The 25,675-nt window shown below is 46.3% G+C and overlaps 1 protein-coding gene across 6 annotated transcripts in view; it reads right to left on the bottom strand.

Annotated features, from left to right (window-relative positions):
- Positions 1-9,134: 9,134 nt before the first annotated feature.
- Positions 9,135-25,675, bottom strand: part of rbl1 (retinoblastoma-like 1 (p107)) — a 133,928-nt gene continuing 117,387 nt past the window's right edge. For all 6 annotated transcript variants that reach the window (XM_072515382.1, XM_072515380.1, XM_072515381.1 and 3 more), the window contains one exon: positions 9,135-12,758. In XM_072515382.1, coding sequence (XP_072371483.1) covers positions 12,588-12,758 — 171 coding nt within the window. In that variant the 3' untranslated portion in view covers positions 9,135-12,587. The remainder of the gene's footprint in view (positions 12,759-25,675) is intronic.

Raw genomic sequence — 25,675 nt, 5'->3', positions numbered from 1 at the left:
AGGAATGGATGTTGCAGGTTCCGGGGTTTAGGTGTTTTAGTAAGCTCAGAGAAGGAGGCAAAAGAGGGGGAGGTGTGGAGCTGCTAGTCAAGAGCAGTATTACGGTGGCGGAGAGGATGCTAGATGGGGACTCTTCTTCCGAGGTAGTATGGGCTGAAGTTAGAAACAGGAAAGGAGAGGTCACCCTGTTGCGAGTTTTTTATAGGCCTCCTAATAGTTCCAGGGATGTAGAGGAAAGGATGGCGAAGATGATTCTGGATAAGAGCGAAAGTAACAGGGTAGTTATTATGGGAGACTTTAACTTTCCAAATATTGACTGGAAAAGATATAGTTCGAGTACAATAGATGGGTCGTTTTTTGTACAGTGTGTGCAGGAGGGTTTCCTGAAACAATATGTTGACAGGCCAACAAGAGGCGAGGCCACGTTGGATTTCGTTTTGGGTAATGAACCAGGCCAGGTGTTGGATTTGGAGGTAGGAGAGCACTTTGGGGACAGTGACCACAATTCGGTGACGTTTACGTTAATGATGGAAAGGGATAAGTATACACCGCAGGGCAAGAGTTATAGCTGGGGGAAGGGCAATTATGATGCCATTAGACGTGACTTAGGGGGGATAAGGTGGAGAAGTAGGCTGCAAGTGTTGGGCACACTGGATAAGTGGGGCTTGTTCAAGGATCAGCTACTGCGTGTTCTTGATAAGTATGTACCGGTCAGACAGGGAGGAAGGCGTCGAGCGAGGGAACCGTGGTTTACCAAGGAAGTGGAATCTCTTGTTAAGAGGAAGAAGGAGGCCTATGTGAAGATGAGGTGTGAAGTTTTGGTTGGGGCGATGGATAGTTACAAGGTAGCGAGGAAGGATCTAAAGAGAGAGCTAAGACGAGCAAGGAGGGGACATGAGGTGTATTTGGCAGGAAGGATCAAGGAAAACCCCAAAGCTTTCTATAGGTGTCAGGAATAAGCGAATGACTAGGGAAAGAGTAGGACCAGTCAAGGACAGGGATGGGAAATTGTGTGTGGAGTCTGAAGAGATAGGCGAGATACTAAATGAATATTTTTCGTCAGTATTCACTCAGGAAAAAGATAATGTTGTGGGGGAAAATGCTGAGCCCCAGGCTAATAGAATAGATGGCATTGAGGTACGTAGGGAAGAGGTGTTGGCAATTCTGGACAGGCTGAAAATAGATAAGTCCCCGGGACCTGATGGGATTTATCCTAGGATTCTCTGGGAGGCCAGGGAAGAGATTGCTGGACCTTTGGCTTTGATTTTTATGTCATCATTGGCTACAGGAATAGTGCCAGAGGACTGGAGGACAGCAAATGTGGTCCCTTTGTTCAAAAAGGGGAGCAGAGACAACCCCGGCAACTATAGACGGGTGGGCCTCACGTCTGTAGTGGGTAAAGTCTTGGAGGGGATTATAAGAGACAAGATTTATAATCATCTAGATAGGAATAATATGATCAGGGATAGTCAGCATGGCTTTGTGAAGGGTAGGTCATGCCTCTCAAACCTTATTGAGTTCTTTGAGGTGACTGAACAGGTAGACGAGGGTAGAGCAGTTGATGTGGTGTATATGGATTTCAGCAAAGCGTTTGATAAGGTTCCCCACGGTAGGTTATTGCAAAAAATACGGAGGCTGGGGATTGAGGGTGATTTAGAGATGTGGATCAGAAATTGGCTAGCTGAAAGAAGACAAAGGGTGGTAGTTGATGGGAAATGTTCAGAATGGAGTACAGTCACAAGTGGAGTACCACAAGGATCTGTTCTGGGGCCGTTGCTGTTTGTCATTTTTATCAATGACCTAGAGGAAGGCGCAGAAGGGTGGGTGAGTAAATTTGCAGACGATACTAAAGTCGGTGGTGTTGTCGATAGTGTGGAAGGATGTAGCAGGTTACAGAGGGATATAGATAAGCTGCAGAGCTGGGCTGAGAGGTGGCAAATGGAGTTTAATGTAGAGAAGTGTGAGGTGATTCACTTTGGAAGGAATAACAGGAATGCGGAATATTTGGCTAATGGTAAAGTTCTTGAAAGTGTGGATGAGCAGAGGGATCTAGGTGTCCATGTACATAGATCCCTGAAAGTTGCCACCCAGGTTGATAGGGTTGTGAAGAAGGCCTATGGAGTGTTGGCCTTTATTGGTAGAGGGATTGAGTTCCGGAGTCGGGAGGTCATGTTGCAGCTGTACAGAACTCTGATACGGCCGCATTTGGAGTATTGCGTACAGTTCTGGTCACCGCATTATAGGAAGGACGTGGAGGCTTTGGAGCGGGTGCAGAGGAGATTTACCAGGATGTTGCCTGGTATGGAGGGAAAATCTTATGAGGAAAGGCTGATGGACTTGAGGTTGTTTTCGTTGGAGAGAAGAAGGTTAAGAGGAGACTTAATAGAGGCATACAAAATGATCAGGTGGTTGGATAGGGTGGACAGTGAGAGCCTTCTCCCGCGGATGGATATGGCTGGCACGAGGGGACATAACTTTAAACTGAGGGGTAATAGATATAGGACAGAGGTCAGAGGTAGGTTCTTTACGCAAAGAGTAGTGAGGCCGTGGAATGCGCTACCTGCTACAGTAGTGAACTCGCCAACATTGAGGGCATTTAAAAGTTTATTGGATAAACATATGGATGATAATGGCATAGTGTAGGTTAGATGGCTTTTGTTTCGGTGCAACATCGTGGGCCGAAGGGCCTGTACTGCGCTGTATTGTTCTATGTTCTATAATTTTGTAGACCTCTATCAGGTCGCCCCTCAACCTCCGTCGTTCCAGTGAGAACAAACCGAGTTTATTCAACCGCTCCTCATAGCTAATGCCCTCCATACCAGGCAACATCCTGATAAATCTCTTCTGCACCCTCTCTAAAGCCTCCACATCCTTCTGGTAGTGTGGCGACCAGAATGGAACACTATACTCCAAGTGTGGCCTAACTAAGGTTCTATACAGCTGCAACATGACTTGCCAATTCTTATACTCAATGCCCCGGCCAATGAAGGGAAGCATGCCATATGCCTTCTTGACTACCTTCTCCACCTGTGTTGCCCCTTTCAGTGACCTGTACACCTAGATCTCTCTGACTGTCAATACTCTTGAGGGTTCTACCATTCACTGGAGATTCCCTACCTGCATTCGGCCTTCCAAAATGCATTACCTCACATTTGTCCGGATTAAACTCCATCTGCCATCTCTCTGCCCAAGTCTCCAAACTATCTATCCTGCTGTATCCTCGGACAGTCCTCATCGCTATCCGCAATTCCACCAACCTTTCTGTTGTCTGCAAACTTACTAATCAGACCAGTTACATGTTCCTCCAAATCATTTATATATACGAACAGCAAAGGTCCCAGCACTGATCCCTGCGGAACACCACTAATCACAGCCCTCCAATTAGAAAAGCACCCTTCCATTGCTAATCTCAGCCTTCTATGACCTCACCAGTTCTGTATCCATCTTGCCAGCTCACCCCTGATCCCGTATGACTTCACCTTTTGTACCAGTCTGCCATGAGGGACCTTGTCAAAGGCCTTACTGAAGTCCATATAGACAACATCCACTGCCCTACCTGCATCAATCATCTTAGTGACCTCTTCGAAAAACTCTTATCAAGTTTGTGAGAAACGGCCTCCCTTTCACAAAACTGTGCTGCCTCTCGCTAATACGTCCATTTGCTTCCAAATGGGAGTAGATCCTGTCTTGAAGAATTCTCTCCAGTAATTTCCCTACCACTGACGTAAGGCTCACCGGCCTGGAGTTCCCTGGATTATCCTTGCTACCCTTCTTAAACAAAGGAACATTGGCTATTCTCCAGTCCTCCGGGACATCACCTGAAGAGTGAGGATCCAAAGATTTCTGTCAAGGCCTCAGCAATTTCCTCTCTCGCCTCCTTCAGTAGTCTGGGGTAGATCCCATCTGGCCCTGGGGACTTATCTACTGTAATATTTTTCAAGACGCCCAACACCTCGTCTTTTTGGATCTCAATGTGACCCAGACTATCTACACACCCTTCTCCAGACTCAACATCCACCAATTCCATCTCTTTGGTGAATACTGATGCAAAGTATTCATTTAGTACCTCGCCCATTTCCTCTGGCTCCACACATAGATTCCTTTGCCTATCCTTCAGTGGGCCAACCCTTTCCCTGGCTACCCTCTTGCTTTTTATGTACGTGTAAAAAGTCTTGGGATTTTCCTTAACCCTATTTGTCAATGACTTTTCGTGACCCCTTTTAGCCCTCCTGACTCCTTGCTTAAGTTCCTTCTTACTTTCCTTATATTCCCCACAGGCTTTGGCTGTTCCCATCCTTCTAGCCCTGACAAATGCCTCCTTTTACTTTTTGATGAGGCCTACAGTATCTCTCGTTATCCAAGGTTCCCAAAATTTGCCGTGTTTATCCTTCTTCCACACAGGAACATGCGGGTCCTGAATTCTTTTCAACTGACATTTGAAAGCCTCCTCAAACATCCACCCCCAATCTAGGTTCTTCAGTTCCTGCCTAATATTGTTATAATTAGCCTTCCCCCAATTTAGCACATTCACCCTATGACCACTCTTATCCTTGTCCACCAGCACTTTAAAACTTACTGAATTGTGGTCACTGTTCCCGAAATGCTCCCCTACTGAAACTTCTACCATCTGGCTGGGTTCATTCCCCAATACCAGGTCCAGTACAGCCCCTTCCCTAGTTGGACTAGCTACATATTGTTTTAAGAAGCCCTCCGGGGTGCTCCTTACAAACACTGCCCCATCCAAGCCCCGAGCACTGAGTGAGCCCCAGTCAATATTGGGGAAGTTGAAGTCTCCCATCACCACAACCCTGTTGCTTTTACTCCTTTCCAAAATCTGTCTACCTATCTGCTCCTCTATCTCCCGCTGGCTGTTGGGAGGCATGTAGTAAACCCCCAACATTGTGACTGCACCCTTCATATTCCTGATCTCTACCCATATAGCCTTGCTGCCTTCGGAGGTGTCCTCCCGTAGTACAGCTGTGATATTCTCCCTAACAGTAGCGGAACTCTGCCACCCCTTTTACATCCCCCTCTATCCCGCCTGAAACATCAAAATCCTGGAACGTTTAGCTGCCAATCCTGTCCTTCCCTCAACCAGGTCTCTATAAAGGAAACAACATCATAGTCCCAAATACTAATCCAAGCTCTTAAGTTCATCTGCCTTACCTGTTATATTTCTTGCATTAAAACATATGCACTTCAGGCCACCAGACCCGCTGTTTTCAGCAACTTCTCCCTGCCTGCTCTTCCTCAGAGTCATACTGGCCCCATTCCCTAGTTCTTCCTCAATGTTTTCACCTTCTGACCTATTACTCCAGTACCCACCCCCCTGCCATACTAATTTAAACCCTCCCGTGTGACACCAGCAAACCTCGCGGCCAGGATATTTATGCCTCTCCAGTTTAGTTGCAACCCGTCCTTCTTATACAGGTCACACCTGCTCCGGAAGAGCTCCCAGTGGTCCAGATAATGGAAACCCTCCCTCCTACACCAGCTGTTTAGCCATGTGTTTAGCTGCTCTGTCTTCCTATTTCTAGCCTCACTGGCACCTGGCACAGGGAGTAATCCCGAGATTACAACCCTAGAGGTCCTGTCTTTTAACTTTCTGCCTAGCTCCCTTAACTCCTGTTGCAGGGCCTCATGCTCCTTCCTGCCTATGTCATAAGTACCAATATGTACAACGACCTCTACCTGTTTGCCCTCCCCCTTCAGGATGCCCACCACTCGTTCTGAGACATCCTGGACCCTGGCACCAGGGAGGCAACATACCATCCTGGAGTCTCTTTCACGTCCACAGAAGTGTCTATCTGTGCCCCTGACTATAGAGTCCCCAATGACTATTGCCTTTCTGCGCTTTGACCCTCCCTGCTGAACATCAGAGCCAGCCATGGTGCCACTGCTCTGGCTGCTGCTGTTTTCCCCTGATACTATTCCCCCCCAACAGTATCCAAAGCGGTATACCTGTTCGAGAGGGGGACAACCACAAGGGATTCCTGCACTGACTGCCTGCCCCTTGGGTGTGACATCTCTAGAACTCCTATCTATGACGCTTTCCACCACCTGCATGCTCCTAAGTGCATCCAATTGCTGCTCCAACCAAACCACGTGGTCTGTGAGGAGCTGCCATTGGTTACACTTGCTGCAGATGTAGTCAACCGGAACGCTGAAGCATCACAGATCTGCCACATCTCACAGTTGGAGCACTGCACCCCGCTGAGTGACATTTAAGCACTAATGAAATGAAAATCGCTTATTGTCACAAGTAGGCTTCAAATTAAGTTACTGTGAAAAGCCGCTAGTCGCCACATTCCGGCGCCTGTTCGGGTAGGCTGTTACGCTTGCATTGTTGTTAGATTGAGTTACAATTAACTATATGGCCCTGACGCTAGATGATTTTTACTGTAAAATTAAATGCTAAATGCCGATCACTGCCCTCAGGGTTAGTTACTCCACTATCTAGTTAATCACTAAGATTTGTTTTGCAATATTATTTTTTTTTTCAAATTTAAGATTCCCAACCAGCCAATCAGGTCACAGCTTTACTGTGATGTCACTTCAGCTTTCCCCCCATGCAATTTGAAAAGCTAATAAAAATAACTTACCTTCCCAGGATGCTCCCTGGTTCTCTCCCTGCAGATTAAGTTACAGGCCAGAAGAAAGAGAACAAAAGGGTAGGGAAAAAGCACCTTCTCCCACTCTGCAACGAATTAACTCACTGCACCAAATTACCAAGTTTCCTCCCACAAGTCCCGAAAGACGTGCTCGTTAGGTGAATTGGACATTCTGAATTCTCCCTTCGTGTACCCGAACAAGCGCCGGAATGTGGCGACTGGTGGCTTTTCACAGTAACTTCACTCCAGTATTAATGTAAGCCTACTTGTGACAATAAAGATTATTATTAAAATTGTCTGGCAGAGAGGAGAGAAAGACTTCCTGTCTTCCCACAGAAGTCATGAAGAAATTGAACTCGTCACATGGCCCACCTTTCTTCTGGAAGATTCTGAATGGCTCCGCCAATCGCAAACAACAGGAAATGGCTGCGAATCTCAGATTGGCTGCTTGCCAAGTCTGTCAAACTGACATCATGTGCGCTGCCACTGAACCCAAAGGGGAAGTCCTGGCTAGTCCATTAGACCAGGGGCGTTTCAATTTACCTAAAGTCTGTAGTTTAAGCAAAAGTTTGTGTGGCATCAGCCAGCAAGAATCATAGAATATTATAGTGAAGAGGCCCTTCGGCCCATCGAGTCTGTACCGACGCACGAAAGGTCCTGACTTGCCCATCTAATCCCACTTGTCAGCGCTTGGTCCATAGCCTTGAATTTATGGTGTCATCCAGATACTTTTTAAAGGATGTGAGGCATCCCGTCTCTACCACTCTCCCAGGCAGTGCATTCCAGAACTGTAGATTAAAGGCAGCCTGCAGGGCAGGGATCAAAAAAGTAAATACATAACAGACACAAGGTTTTACAACCGTACCCTAAGACGATAACCACCCCAGTTTGGACATGTTCGTGTGTTCCGGTTACTATGGGGAGAGAAACCAGATCATAAACCTATTGAAATGCTAAATGACAAACTTAACACACATTTCAACAATGTCTGACAGGAAAAGGACAGCTGCTTTTTGAGAAGTAGAGAGACTAAAGATGATACTGCTGTGGGGAAGCAGGTGGACTATTTCACATTACTGTCCAAGCAAGATCCTTTTAAGAGTTTGCTTTCTGTGCAAAAGGAAACCAGGGTTTGTGGTGATTTGGGGGACGAGGGAGTTGCCGGGGTGGATCTTGCTGTTTTAAATTGGATCCAGAGAACCTGGTCTGAGTAGAGTGGTTTTTAAAGGACACTGGAAGTTTCAAACTAACATGGTAGGGAGATGCGAGCCTGATGGAGAGCTGGGAGATGCTTTGGAACTATAAGCCTGCCAGAAGTGAAAGGAAAAGCCATATTTAATTACATTAGTTAGTTAATCATAAAGTATGTTTTCTTCAGCTCATTTAATTAGTTGCTTGTTAAGTAATATTTGACCTATGTTGATTTTGTGTTTGTTGCAGTACAAGTCTTAAATGTGAAATCCTGTCCACCAGGTTGCCAGTCACTGGGAAATTCACCTCTCTTTAAAAGTTATCAGTCTCTATGGAGATCATAGTAAATGTAATAGCTCTTTCAAAGAAATGCCAGTTTTGACAGTGCAGTGTGATTATGCTCTTCAAGTGGGACTTGAATCCATGACCTTCTGACAGAGGCAGGAATGTTACCCACTCAACCACCACTGGCATCATTACTGGAATAAATAGCAAATGTTAGGTGCAAGTATTTGTAAAAAGCCATAAATCCATGTAAAACATTGGCAAGTCCAGGGAACCCTGGATTTCAAAGTATATTGAGGGTTTGATAAAGAAAAAAAGGAAGTATATAGAGCACTAAAAATGAGGGAGGCCCTTCAGGAATATAGTGGGTTGCTTATAAAATGAGGGCAAAGAGCAGCCACGCATTAGCAGACAGGATTAAGGAAAGCCCCAAGGCATCTTATGTTTTTATTTTTTTTAAAATTTAGAGTGCCCAATTCATTTTTTTTCCAAGGGGCAATTTAGCATGGCCAATCCACCTACCCTGCACATCTTTGGGTTGTGGGGGCGAAATCCACGCAAACACGGGGAGAATGTGCAAACTCCACACGGACAGTGACCCAGGGCCTGGGACCTCGGCGCCGTGAGGCATCTGTGCTATCCACTGAGCCAATGTGCTGCCCGAGGCATCTTATGTTTATTGAGAGCAAGAGGATGGCGAGGGCAAGAGTGGGGCCCATTAGGGACTATTCTGTGTGTGGAGCCAGAGGACGTGGTGAGGTCTTAAATTAATATTTTTCATCTGTGCAGTTCTGGTTGCCGCACCATCTGGACAAGCACTTAAATCTCTACGGCATAGCAGACGATGGACCAAGTGCTGGTAAATGGAATTGGGATAGATTGGTATTGATTGTTGGCACAGACATGGTGGGCTGTAGGACCGTTAATTGTGCTGTATGACTCAATAGTGAAACGATCCAACAGAAATCTAATAGAACATAAGAAATGCGCCTGCGAATGAAGGTTCTGAGCAATCTACCTTGAAAGAAACAAGAGAATATAGAATGATTGGTGGTAAATATTTTTCTTTTACTAAAACAAAGTCCCAAAAATAGAAGATCTATTTAAACTGGCAGTGTCACTTGTCACACAGGTAAAAAGCGCACTTTACACAAATGGAAATCTTTGTAAGTTATCATAAAATGTTTTAGTATTCAACAAAAAACACAATACCCCAGTTCTGCTCATTGTTTGACCATTTTTCTCATCAGAAACCTTGCACATCACAACAAGCTGTCAATTCCTGGTGGGCAGAGGAGGGGAATTGGGAAAATTTCTAAGCTCACATTATGTTAGAGGAAGAGGAGAATAGTTCCTCTGACTGCTATATATTAGCAACACTGTAAGCATAATAGCAAGAATTTGCCCGATAACTGGATCAATGATTATTACCATTTACCATATAGCTCTCTGGAGATTAGGAGGTAGAAATATGGGAATTTCTCCCAATCTCTCACAAAACGTTGACAGGAAACCCTGCTGAAACAATGCAAATAGCAATTCATGACATTCCTCTTGGATTTCTGTCACATTCATGGCGATTGGGAACACTGGTAGAAATTCCATGCCTAGATGTTTAGGACATCGGAAACATTTAAATACCCTCAAAAATGTTTTCCACATCACCCATCTCTAGACTCCAGAAGTAAAATTGATAAAATGAACTTCACTACCAAACAATGGGCTGCCTCATGAGAATTGAGTGTTCGAAGCGAAGCTGCTGAGCAGTGGAGATTGTCTTCCCAACAGAAGTAAAGGAGAAAGGACAGGTGGTCTTCACTTGTTTGTCCTCTCCTCCATGTACCTCCCTGGTCTAGGGACATAGCTGGCTGTGGTAATCAGAGAAGATTAAAACAAATTCTTAAAAAAAAAAACTAAAATCCTGGGCAAGAAAAAACAAATCAGAATTGATCATTTTCTTTCACTCAAAAGCTGAAATGGTCTTAGTTCCATACACAAAGCTTTAAAAGTACAAATATTAATGCATAGGATAATCTAAAACTTAAGCTCTGTACAAATATACATGATAATTAACAACATCCACCTTTTCCCCCCCAGCAGAAAATGTATGTAGAAAGGAGAGAAAAGCGCGTGTAGATACTACACAATATATATATATATATATATATATATATATATACACACATATATAATAAAACACTGCAGCTTATAGCAATAGTGACAGACAGACCTTGCAGGAGGCACTCAAATACTCGGGGAATCTGCTAAGATGGACCACACATTGCGGCTCGTCAGAAAGCAAATGGGAAGCTGTAACACCCGACAAATAAAAATAAAATCAAGTATCTGTGGAATAATGGAATAACATTGGAGTCTTTCCAGTGCACGGCTGGGGGTGGAAATTAGTAATACAAGGGATCAAACAAAACACCACTGGTAAATGAAGATATACGTCCTATCTTTATCTTTCAGAAACTGACTGGCCTTCTGTGTATTCTTAGTACATTGTGAATTTCTTAAACTCAGCTAATAATCTGTTGTGGCCCAAAGTTACCCACCGTTTGAAAATAAACATCAGCAAGGATCCTTATTATTTCACACAGATTTAACATTTCATATGAATTTTTGTGTTCATTAATATCAGACCAGGTACTCCAGGTCAGATAAAACTTTGGTTTGATGCACAATAATGTTCCCTCTATTCTGTCGAACATTGTACCTCTGTACAGCAGCACCGTGACACTTCATTAACTGAATGTCAAGGATTTGAACACGTAAATGTCTTAATTGGACGGGGGAGCTCTTAAACTTGTGATGGGAGTCCACATTTAAAAATATTATTTGACGGGCTATGGGCTGGGTCAGCATTTATTACCCATCCCGAATTGCACTCGAGAAGGTGGCGGTGAGCTGTCTTCTTGAACTGCTGCCAACTTTGTGATCTGATCAAAGCTGTCAATTTATAGGTAGTTTTGAGTTGGGACTCGAAACTGCCCAAATTCATTAAGTGTAGAAAACAGAGAATTTCCTCTCATTTGTCTGGGTTGCATTCAAACACAGGTACCAGGTGACAGGACAATGTTTAACCCCAATGTATTCCTTAAATTCTCACCAAAAAAGAAGAAAACGAGCAATAGCTTGGCATGAAAGCTCAGCAAGATGTTTATGGGAAAGACGGTTGCTCATTATCCCTATTCGGGTATAAACCCGCAAAGAAACAGATTGATGAAAATTCTAATACCACCTCCCAACTGCATTGAATTTTCTATGGTCTGTTCTGGTTAAGTCAGAACTGATTCTCAGTAAAGATTACAATCTCAAGGTAAACTGGAATGAGTGCTTTATTCACGTCCACCCACCTCAGTTAATCAGGCAGTGCAGAGATGGCAATAAGGCACTTTATAGTTGATGCCACCAACTGGCACTAATTCGGACAATCCCAGAGGCCACAGGATGCAGGCTTTGTGAAATAAGAAAAGAGCAAATTGATGCAGTAAAGTGCTCTCCTGAGATTGGTGCTGCAGTAGATTGGGACAAACAGGAGAGAGAGCAACTCTGCATTGGTGCTTTGCCTGACTCGGAAGATGGCTGATGCTGGAACAAGGTGTTCAAAATGGAAACAGTTCCAATTCCCTGTCACCAAGATCCCTCCATTAAACAAGCATAAACACGCACAAAAGACACCAGATTTCATTAATCCACTGCTCTAAGGCATCTTGTGGGCTACACACAGATCAGTACAACTGTGTTCTTTGTAGTTGAATAGACTGTCAGAATGGATAGTCATTCAACTCCATAAGTGAATTGGAACACTGCAGCTATTTTAGGGGATAGGGATTATAAAGTGCATTCCACGTTATGAATATTCCATGGCATCAGGCGGTGTTGGTGAATTGTAGCGTTTTGCCGATAAGCTGCTAAACTGTCTCAGTCTGGTTACGTTTTTATTTACTTGATCCCCATCCATTCAAAAACTACACATAATTATAACATTTTAGCTTTCTGAAACTTCCTTGTAATTGCCGGCAACCTAAATCTAAACCAATCACTGAAAACATGCTGGCCAAGCTAAGCTGCAGATATCCCAAAGGCTCTCTCTGACGTCTGAATCTATTATTTAACCGTATACAAGGTCAAAGCATACCTCAGGCAACTGGGAAACTGGCACTAGTATGAAATGTTGAATCCTCGCTCTTCATTAACAGTTGCACACACAGCATGCCCAGAGAAAGAGATTTCTGATTAGGAGACTTTTCAGGGGACATTTTAGTAGCTTATGACCCTTGTATTCAAAGTCTATTCCTAATGAATAGCTAATTAGTCTAAAGAAAAGGTACAGGTAAGGGTCTGGTGGCCATGGCACAACCTGATGGCTGAATGTGGGACGATTCCAGCATTTCCACACATAATAATATTCTATATTCTGATACAAGTCTGATTCTAGAAACTCTACATAATGAACCCTAAACAGAACAAGTGTTATGTTGTATGGCATTGCTTTCAGCGGTTTGCCCGCTCGCTGACCACATCCTGCAGTCGCTTCAACAAAATGTCGTCATTATCTTGGCAGAGACATTTTGCTGGAGAGTCGCTGTCACTTTCCATGGTGAATGCTCGCTTCCTGCTCAGCCGCTCCCCCTGTTTGATCATGCAGTTGATATCCCGGAGATTCTGTGAAAATTTCAGAAGTGTACAACTAATCAGCAATTAAATTACAACTAGAATTTTTGTAATTCAGACTTTTAACAGGCAGATATTTCATCTATCCCTCCAATTTTGTTGCCTTATCCTGCTTCCCAAGTACTGAGCTACAGTTCCGCAGGTGAATTGAGTAATCTAATAAATGACCTGAATAGCAATTCTCCACATGATCCAGAGATGGGTAAATCATTACAGTTCACTTTAATCTCAGCCAATATCTGCATCTTGAGAGACACAAGAGACTCATAGGGAGATATACATATGAAACAGCAATCAGAATGGGAATTGCTTCTGAGTTTTCCTTTCTCTGGCTGAACCATACAGAAGCAAACGCCACAGCCTCCTTGGCTGTGATGAGAAAATTCAGCAGAGGCCTGGGAATACAAGGCGATGAAAGCCATTGGTTCTTCGTCATTCATCCCAAAAAATCCAACAGCTCTCCTGTGGCAGCATTTAATTGTCTCTTAACTGATTCAACACATCAACTTGTATATATATCGCACCTTTAATGTAACAAGCACTTCACAGAAGCATTTTAAACAAAATCTGACACTGAGCCACATAGGAGATATTAGAGCAGGAGACCAAATGTCTGGTCAAAGAGCTCAGTTTTAAGGAGAGTGTGGGTGCGTGTGTATATCGGTCACTATTTGTAAGGAGAAAAGTGAGGTAGAGATATTTAGAGAAGGAACTCTAGAATTGCCACTAACGGTACTGTGACTGTAATCAGACTCGGGGTCAGCATCAGAGAACCGCAGTTATTTCGAACGTTGTGGTGTGGAGGAAGTTACAGCGAAAGGGATAGAGGAAGGATTTGAAAACAATGTCATATTTTTTTTAATTGAGGCATGGCTTTACTGGGAACCAAGGTAGTTCAGTTGATTCCAGTATCTTCCCCACCAGTCTGAGAGTTTTATTCCAAGAATTGATTATGCTTTGTGTAAGGAAGAATTTCCTGTTTTAAATCCTTCCCGTTTTCTAACTGGTTGAACTATGTGCCTCCTTGCCAGATTCCAGCAACTTAATTTGAAGTAAAGTTCCACAGCTGTCATTTTGTTAACTCTCCAGTATAACATAGAACATAGAAAATACAGCACAGAACAGGCCCTTCGGCCCACGATGTTGTGCCGAACCTTTGTCCTAGATTAATCATAGATTATCATTGAATTTACAGTGCAGAAGGAGGCCATTCGGCCCTTTGAGTCTGCACCAGCTCTTGGAAAGAGCACCCTACCCAAACTCAACACTTCCACCCAACACCAAGGGCAATTTGGACTGTGGGAGGAAACCGGAGCACCCGGAGGAAACCCACGCAGACACGGGGAGGACGTGCAGACTCCGCACAGACAGTGGTCCAAGCCGGAATCGAACCTGGGACCCTGGAGCTGTGAAGCAATTGTGCTATCCACAATGCTACCGCGCTGCCCTTCAGAACAAATAAATCTACACTATATCATTTTACCGTAATCCATGTACCTATCCAATAGCTGCTTGAAGGCCCCTAATGTTTCCGACTCAACTACTTCCACAGGCAGTGCATTCCATGCCCCCACTACTCTCTGGGTAAAGAACCTACCTCTGATATCCTTCCTATATATTCCACCTTTCACCTTAAATTTATGTCCCCTTGTAATGGTTTGTTCCACCCGGGGAAAAAGTCTCTGACTGTCTACTGTATCTATTCCCCTGATCATCTTATAAACCTCTATCAAGTCGCCCCTCATCCTTCTCCGTTCTAATGAGAAAAGGCCTAGCACCCTCAACCTTTCCTCGTAAGACCTACTCTCCATTCCAGGCAACATCCTGGTAAATCTTCTTTGCACCTTTTCCAAAGCTTCCACATCCTTCCTAAAATGAGGCGACCAGAACTGTACACAGTACTCCAAATGTGGCCTTACCAAAGTTTTGTACAGCTGCACCATCACCTCACGGCTCTTAAATTCAATCCCTCTGTTAATGAACGCGAGCACACCATAGGCCTTCTTCACAGCTCTATCCACTTGAGTGGCAACTTTCAAAGATGTATGAACATTGACCCCAAGATCTCTCTGCTCCTCCACATTGCCAAGAACTCTACCGTTAACCCTGTATTCCGCATTCATATTTGTCCTTCCAAAATGGACAACCTCACACTTTTCAGGGTTAAACTCCATCTGCCACTTCTCAGCCCAGCTCTGCATCCTATCTATGTCTCTTTGCAGCCGACAACATCCCTCCTCACTATCCACAACTCCACCAATCTTCGTATCGTCTGCAAATTTACTGACCCACCCTTCAACTCCCTCATCCAAGTCATTAATGAAAATCACAAACAGCAGAGGACCCAGAACTGATCCCTGCGGTACGCCACTGGTAACTGGGATCCAGGCTGAATATTTGCCATCCACCACCACTCTGACTTCTATCGGTTAGCCAATTCGTTATCCAACTGGCCAAATTTCCCACTATCCCATGCCTCCTTACTTTCTGCATAAGCCTACCATGGGGAACCTTATCAAATGCCTTACTAAAATCCATGTACACTACATCCACTGCTTTACCTTCATCCACATGCTTGGTCACCTCCTCAAAGAATTCAATAAGACTTGTAAGGCAAGACCTACCCCTCACAAATCCGTGCTAGGACAAAGGTTTGGCACAACATCGTGGGCCGAAGGGCCTGTTCTGTGCTGTATTTTCTATGTTCTATGTGCTGACTATCCCTAATCAAGCAGTGTCTTTCCAGATGCTCAGAAATCCTATCCTTCAGTACCCTTTCCATTACTTTGCCGACCACCAAAGTAAGACTAACTGGCCTGTAAATCCCAGGGTTATCCCTAGTCCCTTTTTTGAACAGGGGCACGACATTCGCCACTCTCCAATCCCCTGGTACCACCCCAGTTGACAGTGAGGACGAAAAGATCATTGCCAACGGCTCTGCAATTTCATCTCTTGCTTCCCATAGAATCCTTGGATATATCCTGTCAGGCCCGGGGGACTTGGCTATCCTCAAGTTTTTCAAAATGCCCAACACATCTTCCTTCCTAACAAGTATTTCCTCGAGCTTACCAGTCTGTTTCACACTGTCCTCTCCAACAATATCGCCCCTCTCATTTGTAAATACAGAAGAAAAGTACTCGTTCAAGACCTCTCCTATCTCTTCAGACTCAATACACAATCTCCCGCGACTGTCCTTGATCGGACCTACCTTCGCTCTCGTCATTCTCATATTTCTCACATATGTGTAAAAGGCCTTGGGGGTTTCCTTGATCCTACCTGCCACAGATTGTACATGCCCTCTCTTAGCTCTCCTAATCCCTTTCTTCAGTTCCCTCCTGGCTATCTTGTATCCCTCCAATGCCCTGTCTGAACCTTGTTTCCTCAGCCTTATACAAGTCTCCTTTTTCCTCTTAACAAGACATTCAACCTCTCTTGTCAACCATGGTTCCCTCACTCGACCATCTCTTCCCTGCCTGACAGGAACATACACATCAAGGACACGTAGCACCTGCTCCTTGAACAAGTTCCACATTTCACTTGTGTCCTTCCCTGCCAGCCTATGTTCCCAACTTATGCACTTCAATTCTTGTCTGACAACATCGTATTTACCCTTCCCCCAATTGTAAACCTTGCCCTGTTGCACGTACCTATCCCTCTCCATTACTAAAGTGAAAGTCACAGAATTGTGGTCACTATCTCCAAAATGCTCCCCCACTAACAAATCTATCACTTGCCCTGGTTCATTACCAAATACTAAATCCAATATTGCCCCTCCTCTGGTCAATCTACATACTGTGTTAGAAAAGCTTCCTGGACACACTGCACAAACACCACCCCATCCAAACTATTTGATCTAAAGAGTTTCCACTCAATATTTGGGAAGTTAAAGTCGCCCATGACTACTACCCTATGACTTCTGCACCTTTCCAAAATCTGTTTCCCAATCTGTTGCTCCACATCTCTGCTACTATAGAAAACTCCTAACAAGGTGACTGCTCCTTTCCTATTTCTGACTTCAACCCATACTGCCTCAATAGGGTGATACTCCTTGAACTGCCTTTCGGCAGCTGTTATACTATCTCTAATTAATAATGCCACCCCCCCCACCTCTTTTACCACCCTCCCTAATCTTATTGAAACATCTATAACCAGGGACCTCCAACAACCATTTCTGCCCCTCTTCTATCCAAGTTTCCGTGATGGCCACCACATCGTAGTCCCAAGTACCGATCCATGCCTTAAGTTCACCCACCTTATTCCTGATGCTTCTTGCGTTGAAGTATACACACTTCAACCCATCTCCGTGCCTGCAAGTACTTTCCTTTGTCAGTGTTCCCATCCCCACTGCCTCATTACACGCTTTGGCGTCCTGAATATCGGCTACCTTAGTTGCTGGACTACATATCCAGTTCCCATTCCCCAGCCAAATTAGTTAAAACCCTCCCGAAGAGTACTAGAAAACCTCCCTCCCAGGATATTGGTGCCCCTCTGGTTCAGATGCAACCCGTCCTGCTTGTACAGGTCCCACCTTCCCCAGAATGCGCTCCAATTATCAAAATACCTGAGGCCCTCCCTCCTACACCATTCCTGCAGCCACGTGTTCAGCTGCACTCTCTCCCTATTCCTAGCCTCGCTATCACGTGGCACTGGCAACAAACCAGAGATGACAACTCTGTCTGTCCTGGCTTTTAACTTCCAGCCTAACTCCCTAAACTAGTTTATTACCGCCACACCCCTTTTCCTACCTATGTCGTTGGTACCAATGTGCACCATGACTTCTGGCTGCTCCCCCTCCCCCTTAAGGATCCTGAAGACACGATCCGAGACATCCCTGGCCCTGGCACCCGGGAGGCAACATACCTTCCGGGAGTCTCGCTCGCAACCACAGAATCTCCTATCTATTCCCCTAACCATTGAATCTCCTACAACTATTGCTTTTCTATTCTCCCCCCTTCCATTCTGAGCCCCAGAGCCAGACTCAGTGCCAGAGACCTGGCCGCTAGGGCCTTCCCTCAGTCGGTCATCCCCCCCAACAGCATCCAAAACGGTATACTTGTTTTGAAGGGGAACGGCCACGAGGGATCCCTGCACTGTCTGCCTGTTTGTTTCCCCCCCCCCCCCCCCGACTGTAACCCAGCTATTCTTGTCCTGTACCTTGGGTGTGGTTACCTCCCTGTAACTCTTCTCAATCACCCCCTCTGCCTCCCGGATGATCCGAAATTCATCCAGCTTCAGCTCCAGTTCCCTAACACGGTCTTTGAGGAGCTGAAGTTGGGTGCACTTCCCGCAAGTATAGTCAGCGGTGACACCAGTGGTATCCCTCACCACCCACATCCTACAGGAGGAGCATGCAACTGGCCTAGCCTCCATCCCCTCTTACCTTACAGAATATAGCTGCCGTGTGGACTAACTAGATCTCCACCCTCCGCCTCTGCTCCCAGTCAGCTACACTTTCTGTAAACTCCTGGCTCTCTTCGCACTCTTTGCGGCAATGTCGGAAACAAAATGAAAGGAGCACCTTACTCCCTCCTCACCTAACTCCCTCGGTCACCAAACTCTTACTATAGCACTCAAAATGCACCAAATTCAGCACTCCCTCGGTCACCAAACTCTTACTCTAGCACTCCAAAAGCACCAAATTCAGCACTCAGTGCAAACAAAGTCTGCACTGTAGGGGATCACTTTTATACTGTGAATCTAGCCTCTGAAAACTGGCCTAATCCAATTAACTAATTAACAAGCTCCAGCTGCAAGTGCCTACAAGTAGAAGCCTGTTTAAAGCGGATTGAAAATTCACCTTCTTCTAAACCAAACAGCAACTTTTAAGCTAATTAACTAAATAAAAGAAAGACTAAACTTTAGATAAAAATGAAGCCTTATACTCCCTCGGTCACCAAACTCTCACTATTGCACTCAAATGCACAAAATTCAGCACTCAGTGCAAACAAAGTCTGCACTGTAGGGGATCACCTAGATGTAGAAGATCACATCTCGGAGACGCTTTCCAAGGCAAGAAGCTCAAGTGTTCCTGCCTTTTCTTACAACATACTCCTCACACTGGGATTCAGCCTTGTCATTGTTTTCTGGCCCCAGTATCAATAATTTGATTAGAGATAGTCAACACGGTTTTGTGAAGGGTAGGTCGTGCCTCACAAACCTTGAGTTCTTTGAGAAGGTGACCAAACAGGTGGATGAGGGTAAAGCAGTTGATGTGGTATATATGGATTTCAGTAAAGCATTTGACAAGGTTCCCCACGGTAGGCTACTGCAGAAAATACGGAGGCATGGGATTCAGGGTGATTTAGCAGTTTGGATCAGAAATTGGCTAGCTGGGAGACGACAAAGGGTGGTGGTTGATGGGAAATGTTCAGACTGGAGTCCAGTTACTAGTGGTGTACCACAAGGATCTGTTTTGGGGCCACTGCTGTTTGTCATTTTTATAAATGACCTGGAGGAGGGCGTAGAAGGATGGGTGAGTAAATTTGCAGATGACACTAAAGTCGGTGGAGTTGTGGACAGTGTGTTCGGATGTTACAAGTCACAGAGGGACATAGATAAGCTGCAGCGTTGGGCTGAGAGGTGGCAAATGGAGTTTAATGCAGAAAAGTGTGAGGTGATTCATTTTGGAAGGAATAACAGGAAGACAGAGTACTGGGCTAATGGTAAGATTCTTGGCAGTGTGGATGAGCAGAGAGATCTCGGTGTCCATGTACATAGATCCCTGAAAGTTGCCACCCAGGTTGAGAGGGTTGTTAAGAAGGCGTACGGTGTGTTAGCTTTTATTGGTAGAGGGATTGAGTTTTGGAGCCATGAGGTCATGTTGCAGCTGTAGAAAACTCTGGTGCGGCCGCATTTGGAGTATTGCGTGCAATTCTGGTCGCCGCATTATAGGATGGATGTGGAAGCATTGGAAAGGGTGCAGAGGAGATTTACCAGAATGTTGCCTGGTATGGAGGGAAGATCTTATGAGGAAAGGCGGAGGGACTTGAGGCTGTTTTCGTTAGAGAGAAGAAGGTTAAGAGGTGACTTAATTGAGGCAAACAAGATGATCAGAGGATTGGATAGGGTGGACAGTGAGAGCCTTTTTCCTCGGATGGTGATGTCTAGCACGAGGGGACATAGCTTTAAATTGAGGGGAGATAAGATATAAGACAGATGTCAGAGGTAGGTTCTTTACTCAAAGAGTAGTAAGGGCGTGGAATGCCCTGCCTGCATCAGTAGCGGACTCGCCAACACTAAGGGCATTCAAATGGTCATTGGATAGACATATGGACGATAAGGGAATAGTGTAAATGGGCTTTAGAGTGGTTTCACAGGTCGGCGCAACATCGAGGGCCTGTACTGCGCTGTAATGTTCTATGTTTCTATGGTGATCACAATAGCTCCAAAAATGTACTGAATGGAATCTTATACAGGCTGATCACCACCACTTTCTTCAATTATTTTCTTTTAAATGGGATATAGGCTTCGCTGGCTGAGCCAGTATTTGTTGCCCATCCCTAATTGTCCTTGCGAAGGTGACGGTAAGCTGCCTTCTTGAACTGCTGCAGTCCAAGTGGTGTCGGTACATCCACAGTGCTGTTAGGGAGGGAGTTCCAGGATTTTGCTCCAGCGACAGTGAAGGAACGGCGATATATTTCCGAGTCAGGGTGGTGAGTGACTTGGAGGGGAACCTTCAGCTGTGGTGTTTCCAGGTATCTGCTGCCCTTGTCCTTCTCGATGGTAGTGGTCGTGGGTTTGGAAGGTGCTGCCTGAGGAGCCAGGGCGAGTTCCTGCAGTACACCTTGTAGATGGTACACACAGCTGCTACTGTGTCGGTGGTACGAGTGAACGTTTATGAAAGGGGTGCCAATCAAGCGGGCTGCTTTGTCTTGGATGGTGTCGATTTTCTCGAGTGCTGTTGGTGCTGCACACGCCAAGGCAAATGGGCGGACACACATTGGTACCAATGACATAGGTTTAAAAAAAAGGGATGAGGTCCCAAAAGCAGAATATAGGGAGTTAGGAAGAAAATTGAGAAGTCGGACCTCAAAAGGGATTGATCTCAGGATTACTACCAGTGCCACGCGCTAGTAGAAATAATAGGATGTGTTGGAAAAATGTGTGGCTGAAGAGATGGTGTGAGGGGGTTTCATATTCTTGGGACATTGAGACTAGTTCTGGGGAGGTGGGGCCTGTATAAACTGGACAGGCCTGGGGGGGGCAGGGAAGGAGTACTTGCTAAAACGGTTGGGGAGGGTTGAAACTAATATGGCAGGGGAACGGGAACCTATGTAAGGATTCAGAGCAGGGGGAATTAAGAACAAGAGAAAAAGGCAGAAAGGAGAATACGAAAAGTGATAGGCAGAGAAATCAAGGGCCTGGATCAGTTATTGACACTGTAAAAATAGTAGGGACGGGTCAAGGAATGTTAAAAGGACTAGCCTTAAGGTTTTGCACCTGAATAAGCGGAGCATTCAAAATAAAATGGATGAATTAGTTGCGCAGATAGATGTAAAAGGATATGATATAGTTGGGATTACGGAGACATGGCTCCAAGGTGACCAAGGATGGGAACTAAACATTGAGGGATATTCAGTTTTTTCGAAGGACAGACAGATGTCGTTGGTACCAATGTGTCCGCCCATTTGCCTTGGCGTGTGCAGCACCAACAGCACTCGAGAAAATCGACACCATCCAAGACAAAGCAGCCCGCTTGATTGGCACCCCTTTCATAAACATTCACTCGTACCACCGACACAGTAGCAGCCGTGTACCCCATCGATTTCAGCGGGAGCGGAGCAGGCTAATCAATTTCAGCGGGAGCAGTGCGCAAGTGATTTCTGGCAGGTACGTTTCTCCTTTAAAAACACTTGTCTTTGCAGGAGCAGGCCAGTCGATTTCAGCGGGAGCGGAGCAGGCTAGTCAATTTCAGCGGGAGCAGTGCGCAAGTGATTTCTGGGAGGTAAGTTTCTCCTTTAAAAACACTTGTCTTTGCAGGAGCAGGCCAGTCGATTTCAGCGGGAGCGGTGCGTTAGTGATTTCTGGGAGACCTTCACAGGAGCAGGCTAGTCAATTTCAGTGGTAAACACTTAGCTGGTCCCGTTTTCGGTCCCTCTTTGCTGTTTTTAAAATTTTTTTTAGTGTTTAAGGCGGGAACAGGAAATTCGACCCGCGGACTTCTGGGAAGACCCTCACCAATAAATTCTGGTGGAGAGGAAACCCAAGACACTACACGTGTAGTGTCTCTCACCCGCCCTCCTCCTCTAACCTAATAATAAAACCCATTGGTGTGAGGCAAGTACCATATTTTATTATTATTATTATTTTTAAAAAATTTAATTTAGCTGTTAGCCAGATCTTGGTAGAAAGTTAGAGGGAAGGCAGGGAAGGGAGTGCAATATTCCCCTGCAGGATGTTTGAGGTGAGGGATGCCGTTAGTATCCCTGCTGATTTTACCTGCAGGAAGTGCTGCCATCTCCAGCTCCTCCAAGACCGAGTTAGGGAACTGGAGCTGGAGTTGGAAGAACTTCGGATCATTCGGGAGGCAGAAGGGGTCATAGATAGCAGCTTCAGGGGATTAGTTACACCAAAGATTGGAGATAGGTGGGTAACTGTAAGAGGGACTGGGAAAAAGCAGTCAGTGCAGGGATCCCCTGCGGTCGTTCCCCTGAGAAACAAGTATACCGCTTTGGATACTTGTGGGGGGGGGGAAAGACTTACCAGGGGTAAGCCATGGGGTACGGGCCTCTGGCAAGGAGTCTGTCCCTGTTGCTCAGAAGGGAAGGGGGGAGAGGAGCAGAGCATTAGTAATTGGGGACTCGATAGTCAGGGGCACAGATAGGAGATTTTGTGGGAGCGTGAGAGACTCACGTTTGGTATGTTGCCTCCCAGGTGCAAGGGTACGTGATGTCTCGGATCGTGTTTTCCTGGTCCTTAGGGGGGGGGGGGAGGGGGAGCAGCCCCAAGTCGTGGTCCACATTGGCACTAACGACATAGGTAGGAAAGGGGACAAGGATGTCAGGCAGGCTTTCAGGAAGCTAGGATGGAAGCTCAGAACTAGAACAAACAGAGTTGTTATCTCTGGGTTGTTGCCCGTGCCACGTGATAGTGAGATGAGGAATAGGGAGAGAGAGCAATTAAACACGTGGCTACAGGGATGGTGCAGGCGGGAGGGATTCAGATTTCTGGATAACTGGGGCTCTTTCTGGGGAAGGTGGGACCTCTACAGACAGGATGGTCTACATCTGAACCTGAGGGGCACAAATATCCTGGGGGGAAGATTTGTTAGTGCTCTTTGGGGGGGGGGGTTAAACTAATGCAGCAGGGGCATGGGAACCTGGATTGTAGTTTTAGGGTAAGGGAGAATGAGAGTATAGAGGTCAGGAGCACAGATTTGACGTCGCAGGAGGGGGCCAGTGTTCAGGTAGGTGGTTTGAAGTGTGTCTATTTCAATGCCAGGAGGATACGAAATAAGGTAGGGGAACTGGCAGCATGGGTTGGTACCTGGGACTTCGATGTTGTGGCCATTTCGGAGACATGGATAGAGCAGGGACAGGAATGGATGTTGCAGGTTCCGGGTAAGCTCAGAGAAGGAGGCAAAAGAGGGGGAGGTGTGGCGCTGCTAGTCAAGAGCAGTATTACGGTGGCGGAGAGGATGCTAGATGGGGACTCATCTTCCGAGGTAGTATGGGCTGAGGTTAGAAACAGGAAAGGAGAGGTCACCCTGTTGGGAGTTTTCTATAAGCCTCCAAATAGTTCTAGGGATGTAGAGGAAAGGATGGCGAGGACTTTCCAAATATTGACTGGAAAAGATATAGTTCGAGTACATTAGATGGGTCGTTTTTTGTACAGTGTGTGCAGGAGGGTTTCCTGACACAATATGTTGACAGGCCAACAAGAGGCGAGGCCACGTTGGATGTGGTTTTGGGTAATGAACCTGGCCAGGTGTTGGATTTCGAGGTAGGAGAGCACTTTGGGGACAGTGACCACAATTCGGTGACGTTTACGTTAAAGATGGAAAGGGATAAGTATACACCGCAGGGCAAGAGTTATAGCTGGGGGAAGGGCAATTATGATGCCATTAGACGTGACTTGGGGGGGGGATAAGGTGGAGAAGTAGGCTGCAAGTGTTGGGCACACTGGATAAGTGGAGCTTGTACAAGGATCAGCTACTGCATGTTCTTGATAAGTATGTACCGGTCAGGCAGGGGGGAAGGCGTCGAGCGAGGGAACCGTGGTTTACCAAAGAAGTGGAATCTCTTGTTAAGAGGAAGAAGGAGGCCTATGTGAAGATGAGGTGTGAAGTTTCAGTTGGGGCGATGGATAGTTACAAGGTAGCGAGGAAGGATCTAAAGAGTGAGCTAAGACGAGCAAGGAGGGGACACGAGAAGTATTTGGCAGGTAGGATCAAGGAAAACCCCAAAGCTTTCTATAGGTATGTCAGGAATAGAGAGACTTGCGGTTGCGGCGATGCCCAGCTAAGCCGCACGTTTCGGCGGCTCCAGCTCAAACGGACCTTCGGGCTCTTTTAAGAGCCCCAAAGGGAACTTTTTTCACGACGAAACCCAGTGTGGGGTGAGTTAATAGGGAGTCCCCCCCAACGAAAGAGAAAAATATCGGTGGCGGCGGCTACATCGCGAAGAATCCTCGACGATAGGGACAGGAGGGAAAAAGAAGCAAGATGGCGGCGGAGAAAGCCCAGGCGATATGGGGGCCCGATCAAGACGAATTCTTAAGACGGTGTGTGAAGCTACTTAAGAAGGAGGTGCTGACCTCGATGCTACAGGCAATTGAGGGGCTTAAGGAGGCACAAAGGACCCAGGAGACAGAGCTCCGCGTGGTGGAGCAGAAGGTGACGGATAATGAGGACGAGATCCTGGGCCTGGCGGTCAAAGCACAGACGCACGAGGCGCTCCACAAAAAGTGCATTGAAAGGATTGAGGCCCTAGAAAACAGAGCACGAAGGAAGAACCTTCGGATCCTGGGTCTCCCTGAGGGAGTGGAAGGAGCGGACTGCGGAGCTTACGTGAGCACGATGCTAAGCTCGCTGATGGGAGCTGAGGCCCCTTCGGGCCCCTTAGGAGTGGAGGGGGCTCATCGGGTCCCTGCGAGGAGACCAAAGGCGGGAGAACCACCTAGGGCGACAATTGTGCGATTTCACCGCTTTAATGATAGAGAAGTGGTTCTGAGATGGGCCAAAAAGGTACGGAGTAGTAGATGGGAGAATGCGGTGGTACGGGTGTACCAGGATTGGAGTGCGGAGGTGGCGAGAAGGAGGGCGAGTTTTAATCGAGCCAAGGAGGTGTTACACAAGGTGAAGTTCGGGATGCTGCAGCCGGCGCGACTATGGGTCACGTACCAGGAGAGACATCACTACTTCGAAACGGCGGAAGAAGCATGGACCTTTATCAAAGACGAGAAATTGGATCGGAACTGAGGGACTGATATTAGAGGGAAATGTCACTGTCGATGTATATAGAGATGTAAATTGGGAAGGACACTAAGAAATGTGGGCGCCGGTGGGGGGGGAAAGAAGAGACATAGGCGGAGGATGAGGAATGGGAGTGGGAGCTGCGCCACAAGGGGCAGGACAGCTACAGAGATGTTCCCGCGCCAGAAAGATGATGGCGGGAAGATAAGCGCAAGGTAGATGGGAGTTCCCCACACGGGGGGGGGGGGGTCAAGGAGCGAGCAGGAGAAGCCGGGGTCAGTTGAAGTCAGCTGACTTGCGGAAGTAATATGGGGGGAGCAATCACGCTAGATGGGGATCTAGCGGGGGGGGGGGGGGGGGGGGGGGAGGATAACTGGGTTGCTGCTGCAGAAATCAAAGAGGAACTGGCTAAAGAAAGGGTGGGAGCGCGGAATCGGGACGTGGGACTGGCCTAGAGAGGGTGATGGCTAGTCGACACGGGAAGGGGGCAGGTAGC

Source organism: Scyliorhinus torazame, chromosome 8, assembly GCF_047496885.1.
Source record: "Scyliorhinus torazame isolate Kashiwa2021f chromosome 8, sScyTor2.1, whole genome shotgun sequence".
Classification (NCBI taxonomy): Eukaryota; Metazoa; Chordata; class Chondrichthyes; order Carcharhiniformes; family Scyliorhinidae; genus Scyliorhinus; species Scyliorhinus torazame.
Note: the sequence above shows the minus strand (reverse complement) of the source record. Positions and strands in the feature narration are given on the sequence as shown.